Source organism: Prosopis cineraria, unplaced genomic scaffold (assembly GCF_029017545.1).
Source record: "Prosopis cineraria cultivar Desert tree isolate PC_DT_omini unplaced genomic scaffold, ASM2901754v1 PC4, whole genome shotgun sequence".
NCBI classification, from domain to species: domain Eukaryota; kingdom Viridiplantae; phylum Streptophyta; class Magnoliopsida; order Fabales; family Fabaceae; genus Prosopis; species Prosopis cineraria.
In genome coordinates this window covers 31,223,306-31,233,268 of record NW_026555335.1, presented here as the reverse complement: position 1 = coordinate 31,233,268, position 9,963 = coordinate 31,223,306, and the positions used below count along the sequence as shown (strand labels likewise).

The following is a 9,963-nucleotide window of genomic DNA, read 5'->3' as shown; positions in this document are numbered from 1 at the left end:
TGACGTTCTTTTCTTCACTACCTTAGTTCAAACTCCCTTCCCTGTCCTTGTGACGGTAAAGTTCGATAAAATAAAGTATTCTACTTATGGCTTGTGTTAGTTAAGATAAATTTGAACAAGTGTTTCTTTAATGACACTCTGAGTCAAATATAAAATCAATTTCTTTGACATTCATGGTCAATGGTAGCTAACATGTCTTTGTTTTAGATTGAGAATTTTTGCAAAATTTTCAAGATTTGAGCCAAATTGCACCATAATACAGTATAGATATTTTTGCTTCTAATCCATTTAGATATGACAAACATGTGAAACCCACTACCCTTGCTTAACAGGCATTTAACTTTCATTACAAATTAAAAAATTTTGCACTTCTTCTTATAGTTAATGGGGTACAATTACATTACACTTGAATTAAAGATACCCACAGCTCAATAAAATACTTTTGAGGATACTTACACCTTAACCCCAAAAAAAAAAAAAATTGTTTAGAAAGCCTTGCCCTAAATCATGATTTCGACGAAAAACACAAGCTACCCCATCGCCATTGCGATCAACAGTCACAAACCTAGATTGACCCGCCACCCCAAACACTCATAATCACACATTTCTAACGCGTCACACAATGATTATTTGATTATAGCACAGCCCATAGATGCACCATAAGAACTACTCAAAACACAATAACACTGAACTGGTATTAATTGGGACTAACTACCAAATGTACTGCAATTAAAACTGAAAAGAAAAGAAGATATCTGGACATGGATATAAAATTCAAAAGCTTTTTACAGCGACCACCAGCAAACAAACAGGAATCCAAGATAAATTACTTTATTGCAAAACTCCTAGATAACAGCATATGCCCATTACAATGGGATTGTGACATGTTTATTCCAGCAAGCACCTAAAAAGCAGATTCAGCATAAAACCAAAATGGAGGGAAAACCTCCAAAACAGTTCGTTAAAACTTAAAACCAGAGGTTACAAGTCTGTACTCTATTCATATTGGTATGGTGAATAAACGCGTCTGTAACAGTTCAACGGCCACTTTACCTTCCGTTGCTTTTCCAAAAGTCACCAATAAGTACCAGACCAGCTAATGATTTTAGTTTAATCCTACTAAAACAGTAAAATAAGACTTCTCTACAAAAATCACTGCCCACTCGTTTTTCCTATGACCTTATTGGGCAGAACTTTAATAGGAAACTCTGAGCAACCGCACCAATTGGTGAAGACATTCCACCCAGAGTAAGGTCCATTGGTTTACATGGATATATAGGTATGATCAACTCAAACGAAAAACAGGTTTATGAAGCACGGGAACGTGTGTGTTGTGATACTGCCTCAGTTGCGCTACGCGTTCTTGTAAGTAATGGATAGATGCTTGAAAATCCTCGCCCAAACAAGCCAGTACTTGATGGGGCTTTGTCCTCTTTAGGCGGTATCCCGTTAGAAGCCACAGGACTGCTAGGGGAATTGATCGCGTCTGAAATTCCATTGCTCTCCTGAAAGGAAGATTCACAGATGAAATGTTACAAAAATTTGAAAGGAAAGAATGACACTTAAAAGAGACACTTCCAGGACGGCATTAAGGGAAGAGAATGTCTAATTATTTCCAGAAAGACACTTAAGACCAAGTCCACAAGTGGTATGAAAGAGCTGTGAATCTAGCGAAAACAAGTGTGGTGAACTAAACGTGGGCTGGGAAGTTCGTAAGGAAGAATTATCCAACAATAATGAACACGAACAGTTCCAAAACACAGCCAAGTCCAGTCAAATCAAAAGGCTCACAAACCTGGTAGTGTCCAGGTGAATATGAGGGAGATGCTGGAGCGGTTGGCAAATTTGGAGGCAAGGATCCCGTCTGTTAAAGCATATAGTTCTTTGTAAAAGGGTAAAACCAATTAACTAATAACCAGCTAATAAAAGCAGATAATGGAATTGATCCCAAAAAAAAAAAAGCAGATAATGGAATAAATCCTTATTTATGGCAATAAACAACGAATAACCACAAATTTACTCATAATTTGAACAATAATTGTGGGGGAATAAAAAAGGAAAAGGGGGGAGAGAAATGGGGGGACGGTTAGCACATATGCTCTACTCAACAAGGGCATTGATGTTGCTGAGCAAGTCAGGATACCCAAAAGAATAGATATAAAATAAAGTAGGGAAAAACAAATTTCTTTTCCCGGTTCCTGCCCAATAGGATTTGATTCAGCTCTAGCTTTCAGATTTGTGATTGTACACAGCTGTACGAATATAAACTATAGTTCCTAGATATCTTTTGCAGATCAACATCTAGAATTACAATAAAAATTTTACCCTTGATGAGGGTGTGACGGATAGTTGCTCTAAAGACAGCCCTGAAGAACTCGATGGTAATGCCTGTAAAAATCAGGTAACAGAAGTTCTTTTAAAAGAACGCCTTATATAGTTATATTAAGCAAACTTAATGCAATGAACACGTTCTTTAGCTGGCACGCAGTGCCATTAATTTCAGCAAAACTTGCAAGCAAAGAACCAAATACTATTACAAACTTCCCAACAGAATTTTATTAAGTCCATGAATGCAAATATGCAATAATTAATCAGCCTGGGAAACAAAATCCTTACCCTGGTGCTGGGTGAAACTGGGGGTAAATCAAGAGCTGGCCTGGAAGAACTGGAGCAAGATGCCTATTGTAATTAAAACTTCATATATTAGTATCATAAAGAAGTGTAAAGTTCAATTTTTGAGGCCAAGCCAAGTAAAGATAATCCATTCATCAAGATCATTCAACCCATGCCTGAATGCGCTCTGTGGGTCTGCCATTCTCCAAGTTTATGGCAAATTGACACAATTCAGTTACTCTGTCGGTTGTAGATGCCTAAGAAGATAGATAAAAATTACTGAATCGTCAATATTAAGTAAAAGCATTCCAATTAAATACAAACAAGAGAAACTTCACCTAATAATTTGCAAAATTTATGTGTAGTGTAATAATATAATAATACCTGCTTCCCTTCTATTTCTTTTATTTTAGATTCCTGAGAAGCAAAAGAAGAAATTAGACAATTACACAGCCAGCAAGAACCTAAAAATAATGGATTGTTGCAATTGAATCACCAGAACACGGACTGCAACGCGAACATGTGAAAAATCCCCGCACATTGTATCTGTTTCCCTTTGTATTTCAGAGATCTACAATAAAATATACTTGATTAACAATTATCAATAAGCTAAAACCATAACTTCCAAATTCTTTACTTACCTCCACCCTTGTATTTTCAGTTAGAGCAGCACATTCATCTAGACTGCTATCCAGGCGGTTTATTCTTGCAGATAACTTCTTCTTGGCCTCCTGAAACAATTTCAAATATGTGAATAGCCATCCTCAATTATTCCAAAGAATATCATCAAAAATTTTTCAATTGTCCAATACAGAACAAGTTAGACGGTATCTTCTAATTTCAGGGCATAAACACTCACTTTAAAAGCTCATTTATGCATAAAAGTGCAACATTGTTGCCTATATTTCGTCTAATTCTCCATGACATGATTTGAAATATAGCAATGCTTCAGATTCAATAATGAATCATTCTAGCAAACCCTATCATCACAATAAAATAGATGAATGCAACTATGCAATTATGCCCTAACACTATCAAAGGAAATATTCAAGCGAACGTTACTCCAATATCTATATATATATATATATATACATATTCAAGTAACCAAGATCAAGGCTTCACAAAAAAATGAGGTGCCGATTTTGTAATGCTATTATTAAAATTAAAATATTAAGTTAAAGTATTACAATTAACTTGTAATGTGCAAGGACTAAGAGTCAATTACAAATCTAACAACTATTGTCTCTTCTGTCAAATTTTATTTTTGCCAGCCATGCTTCTGCCATCTTTACCCATGACAAAATTTTAATAGTCTTTGAAGAATGTCTCACCAACTAGATTTTATTTCCACATGGATTTGTTACAAGTAACTTAACAGCGTGCCATTAGTTATTATATCCAGAGAAGCATATGCTTCCCATAAACCCCCCCCCCCTGAATGTGGCCATCTATAGCTCATAGAAAGTTGTCATTTAATTTCATTGCCAGTAGAAAGTAATCATTTAATCTCACCACCGAAAGAAAATAATAGTTTTGCAACAATCTAAGAGGGGCAACCAACAGAATAAAAAGGCTCACCTCAATGGATTCATAAAGCTTGCCCAGCTGATTACCTATACTTGAGCATGCATCAAATAAACTACGCCTTGTTGCAAACATTAGATCAGGAAGTTTCCATCCCTGAAAATGCAACGGTCATATAACTCAACCAGCTAGAAGGTGCAAACATTATAAAATCCACTGGGAAAAACTGTGTAATAGGATTCCAGATTGAAAGGTAGTTTCACACATTTAAGCCATTACAAATATCCAACGGTTTTATCATCCAAATTTAGTACATAACGCATCAATTCAATCTCATCAGTTACACATTATGTTAACATATTTGGCAAAAACATAACTAGAGCTCAAGATGAAACAATAAAGCCTACTATAATTGCAATTGTGCTATTTAAATTTTATATCAGACTGTTCCAACCATTTAGGGAGCAATCACAAAAACCCATAGTCAGCAAAAACTTTCGCTTGAACAAATCTCAATAACATTAAAAAAGAAAGTTGCTAAAAAATCTACGGATTAGTAAAAGTTCAACCACCTTACATCATCTATAGAAACTACAGAGCCATAGCACAAACAATTTGGTTGTTAGCTAAATTGATAATTCTCCCAACCAAAAGGGGGAAAACAGATATTACCTTCCACCAAATGTAGCCATATCCCACCACAACAATAATAATTACTGTACCATATTTTCCTGCACCTGAGCATTTCAAAAGCTAGTCAGCAGATACTGCAAACTATAAAAACCACAAAAAGAACAGAAAAATTAAAATATTGTTTCAGGATAGCATAGACCCTGTAATTAAAACTATTAATTCCAAATGTTTCAAAGATAATGCAATGGAATAGACTGAACTAATAACAATTAAACCACAAAAAAAAAAAAAAATAAAGCATCCATTAACACGTGAAAGAAAATAACCAGAACCTGATCTACTCGCATTTACAATTGTGATTGTTCTATCTCTAGCAAGAAGTTGTAGTTCCTGACGAAGGCTGTTAACCTGCATATTGAAAGTTTCATCAGCATTTTCAATATTTTACAAGCTTCCATGAAAAAAGTATGACTTCGGCATTGTACAGGCATTAGCAGGCACTCATATAACTATGTATTTATCAAATCAATATTTGTTTTTAAGTCCCAAATATTTGACATAACACTTCTAACACTTTCAGAAAACAAAAATGTTATCCTTTTAAAGAATGAATAGAAAGTGAGGATAAATACTTCACTAATAGTGCCAAAACTGTATACAAATTTAAATATTGCCAAATCACCAAGCATATTCTTCAAAATTTTAAAATTTTCAATAGGATGTTGTTATATACATCCACTTAGCATAAGTTTTGCAATGTCATATGTGGCTGTATGCTATATAGGAGAGCACATAACCTGATAGGCCTGAGGAACCAGGCCCAGCCCAACATCAATTAGGCTAGTAAATAAGGCTAGTTGGGTTATAAGTTGAACCCAGACCAGCTCGTATAATTAAAATAAATATATTAAAACCTTTTTAGGTTAATACTTAATACACAGTAATAAGTTGTTCAATGGTGTCCCTTTCTCTTTTCAAAATATTCAATGGCATCTCTTTATCCCCTCGAGAATGTTCAATAGCATCTCTTTCTCATCTTCTCCAAAATTTTCTTCCTTCTCTCAATGTTCAACGGCCTTCACATAGCACCATCTTCCTCCTTCTCCAATGGCCGCATATGGCCTCATCTACTGGTGCAATGACTGTCACACAGGGAATGACATTTCACAGAATGGATCTTCTTCTCCAGAATCTTCTCCCTTCTCCCAGATCTGTCCTATAGTACATTATTATATTCTGATTATTTTTGCATGATTTTCTATATTTTTTCGATTTTGTGATATGATTTTTTTTCTATTTTGATTTTTTTTTCGATATGTTTGTGATATGATTCTTCAATTCTGATGGTTTTAGTTGATACTGGATCTTGGGTTCCATCAGATTCTCCTATAATTTTTGTATTCTTAGAAGTCCCTTACTGTTCACCAACACCAATGAAGAAACTCAGCAAGCTGTTGGTGTCAAAAGGTTGGTTGACCTGAGACAAAACCAGCCAGAAATCACCAAGCCAGTTCACGCACTAGATCAATCCCCAGCCTGCTCCTTCCCATACACCATCCTAATTGCGTTTTACAAAAAAAAACTATACAAGACAGTGCTAACCAGCAAGTTCTTTTGACCTGCTTGAAACATGATGGTGAAGATTCTGAATGCAGAACAAGGAATTAACTTATACATGATTGCAAATAGAAAAAAGGTTGAGAAGATAAGTTGATTATTAAACAAAAATACTTATTTTTAAGTTTTAATGTATTATTGCCATTATGCTTTTACCAAATTGCGAGTGTAGCACAATTGGCTCTTACGCATGCTGTTTTTGGGCACTAAACATCAAATTGTTGTTTATACATATAAGTAAATGTGAAAAAAAAAAAGAATTTAAAATTATGAAAGATCCACTTGCATTTTGTTTTTTTCACTATGAAACCATAAGTATAGAATTCTCCTGATTACAGGCATCAACAAAGATTTATGTCCCCCAAAACTGGACTACCAGATGGCCATGTTGACACCATCGTAATCATCCTGACAGTTCATATGTACTGTATAACATCAAATAGTCAAAACTCGTGTAATTTACTCCCAACATAAGGGGTTGTATGAGAGCCAACAATTTATCCAATGTAAAATAATAAGATCTAAAAACGTATCAAAGTAGCAACGCAATGATTGACACCAAAATACAAACCTGAGCCATCAAAGCATCATTTGGTGGCTTTTTAGCAGCTGGAGCAGACTCATTACTTCTATTTTGCTTCAAAAAAATCTGTGCTCCACAAAAATGACATTCTAGAATAAGCACATTATACATGTCATGAAGACAAATACATCTAGGCATCATAATTTTATGTGATTTGGACCCACCCACCAAAATATAGTAGCAACTAGAATGATAAAAAAGTTTCATATTTCAAGGCACAATATAATTATATGAAATAAGTAATTATACTTCTAGTCTTCTAAAGACCATGAAGTCAAAATCAGTAGCCAAAAGTCATTGTCATTGGTTCAATGTGAAAGGTTTGGTTAGCATGTTATGTAATCTAAAAACAAGTATGGTAATTAACACCTCTGTAACAGGCCACAGTATTGAAACTTTGACTTTAATGAATAGAGATTTGTTTATAACTCTGCTGCTGCAGGGGTTTAAAGCCATTAACTAGTGCTAAACCTCAGATGCTTTTGTCAGGTTTACCATTAGAGCTACCACTAGTCTACTGAAAAGCACAAACAATGATTTGCATTCAGATTTATTTCAAAGAGACTAATACTTCAAAACATTCTAGTTTCAGCTTTTTAAAACCTCAACTTTTGTACTAACGTTCAAATGGTCTCACATGTAGGCAATTCAAGATAATATACAGGAAAGAAAAACCCCAATAAGATATAAAGAGAAACTTCATTAGCATGGTGTGCAACCAAAAACAATTTTATTATTGCATCTGTACAATTTTACATCTTTCATTAGACGTAATGAATATACGTCTGGCTATGCATATTGCCTGGCTTTCAGAATAAAATGTCGATGCAAATTTACCTTGAAAGCACCTGAGACAAGACCAGAGACATCCGGGATTCGCCCTTCTTTGGCAAGTACTGAACCAACAATACCTAAAAAGGATTTCAATTGGTTAGTCAAGCTTTTACAAAAAGGATAAAGCACACTACGTTAAGATGTGTATTTGATCATTACAGCATAAATGAGGTTCAAACAATTGAACCAAGACATACATAATAAAGTTCTTTAAATGAACTCACGCATTTACAAAATAATTTGGTATGTATTGCGATACTTAAAGAATGTCAGGAATTTCGAGAAAAGTCTCGTGTAAAGTTTCATAAAGTAGTTTTATAACTTGAAATTTTCATCAGTCTCCAATGCCACTTCAAAGAAATCAACAAAACACTAACAAAGCTACTCTTTAAAGTCAACACTATCATGAAAGTAGAATCAAAAATTCAACTAGTTAAACTTAAACGGAGACGGTGCTTTCAATTAATCCCTCAGCTCAGAAAAATTTCACAGCCACAAGCTCCGTCATTGGTCGCAGGATACCAATAACCGACTTTCAAGAACCCTCCAACCAAAATAATTAGCAGCAAAACATTCCGGTTTGATCGACAAACCATAAATCGGGAAAGATTCAAAATAAAAAAGAATCGGAAGTAAAACAGAAACAGACAACGGAGAAAGAAAATCGAGCAAACCTGCACCGACGAGAATGGTGAGCTTCCCGATTGGAAGAGCCATGGCGGCCAGTGAGGTAATATTTGTTGTTCGGCCCTAATCAACCAGTGAGCTGGGTTACGAAACGAAGCATTGAACCCAAAACAAAGCGTCGAAGCTCTCTCTCCAGTCTCCACGATGCTTGCTGGAGAAAACGCCACACCTCCGCTTACGCTTTTTAGTCTCTTCACAATTTTACGAACAGAGGAACGAGGAATTAACACAGCAACAACCCTTTTCTGTGATTCCTCTGTCAAAATGCCAAGTTTTTGGGCCGCGAAATATAAAACCAAAGGTTAGAAAGGTTAATTTTTATGGGAAAATTATTATCATTAGCATTTTAGGTTTAATTAATCTATGGACAGTGGAAACTATGAATGAAAAGTTGAAAGGTTGATTATATTTTGGCCAAAAAAAAAAAGTTCATTATAATAAGAGTTTGCACAGTTTTTTATATCAGTTTCTAGTTTCTACATCCATTCTATAATTCATTTTTATGTAAGTCATTCCCTCATAAATCCCACCCTTTGTGATTTTGTTGTTTAACAATTTTATGAAAAGTAAAAAAAACATTTAATATTTACTTATAATCATAAATATTATTATTTAGTGATTAGTGATTTTCAAATTTATTATAAATATTATTTAGTGATTTTAAATTTTATAGTATTCTTTTTTTTTGCCTGGAATTTTATATTTTATATTTTATATTTTATAATATTCTAATCAATATATCCTCTAATTTTTATCAACATTTTCCGTTATATAAGGAAACCATTAACATTTATATTTATTTTTGAAAATTTAAACAAGCATCTTAATACATCTCAAACATACTGTCATTTTTATCAAGGGTAAACTATATTTATAGCAGTTAGCCCATTTATTATAAACTATTTATTATTTTATTTAATTATTATAAATGTTTTAAAATTGTCATTTTTTTTCTATTTCTGTTATCTAGTTATTATTTTTTTCTCTAATCTTTGAGCCATATCTGCTATCAATATAGCTATTATTTAATTATTATATTTTTTCTATTTCTCTTATCTAGTTATTATTTTTTTCTCTAATCTTTGAGCCATATCTGCTGTCAAGTGAAATACCTTTTGGAATTATACTGAAATCAATATTAAACTATATTTGATTGGAATTCAAACTAAAGTAATTAATTATTCGCATATGAATAAAGTAACCAACTTTTACTTAAGATCGTCTATTAAATTTTAAACTACTGAAGAAGAAAAAGAAACGTAGTGTGAGAGATAAATCTCTATATATCAGGTAATTAGGTTTAGGTCCAATATTTATGTGATAGTTATCAAAAAGGGGTAAATGGTAAGATGAATTTTAAATTATAGGTTTGAAGGTAATTTTAAATTCTAAACTCAGTATATTTTAAACCCCAATCAATTAAAATTAGGATAATCTAACCCCTATAATTAATTTTAACCTAATGTCTGTTA

General features: G+C 33.6%; 1 protein-coding gene across 1 annotated transcript; it reads right to left on the bottom strand.

The window, feature by feature from the left end:
* Positions 1–805: 805 nt before the first annotated feature.
* LOC129309997 (uncharacterized) lies at positions 806–8,749 on the bottom strand. The gene is made up of 14 exons (XM_054951805.1): positions 8,479–8,749; positions 7,808–7,881; positions 6,959–7,036; positions 5,103–5,178; positions 4,810–4,874; positions 4,192–4,293; positions 3,255–3,344; positions 3,110–3,184; positions 2,998–3,030; positions 2,790–2,870; positions 2,617–2,679; positions 2,326–2,388; positions 1,796–1,864; positions 806–1,505 (listed from the first exon to the last, which is right to left on the bottom strand). The coding sequence occupies exons 1-14, from the start codon at positions 8,519–8,521 to the stop codon at positions 1,308–1,310; spliced, it is 1,110 nt and encodes a 369-aa protein (XP_054807780.1). The 5' UTR covers positions 8,522–8,749; the 3' UTR covers positions 806–1,307.
* Between the last annotated feature and the right edge of the window lie 1,214 nt (positions 8,750–9,963).

What these genes read in the sequence shown, in the direction of transcription:
- LOC129309997 (XM_054951805.1), bottom strand. Translation starts at nt 8,521, where the DNA reads ATGGCTCTTCCAATCGGGAAGCTCACCATTCTCGTCGGTGCAG. An exon ending in AGCTTTATGAATCCATTGAG is followed by an intron (nt 3,345 to 4,191) that starts GTGAGCCTTTTT and finishes AAATTGTTTCAG; the next exon opens with GAGGCCAAGAAGAAGTTATC. An exon ending in GACCCACAGAGCGCATTCAG is followed by an intron (nt 2,680 to 2,789) that starts GCATGGGTTGAA and finishes TAATTACAATAG; the next exon opens with GCATCTTGCTCCAGTTCTTC.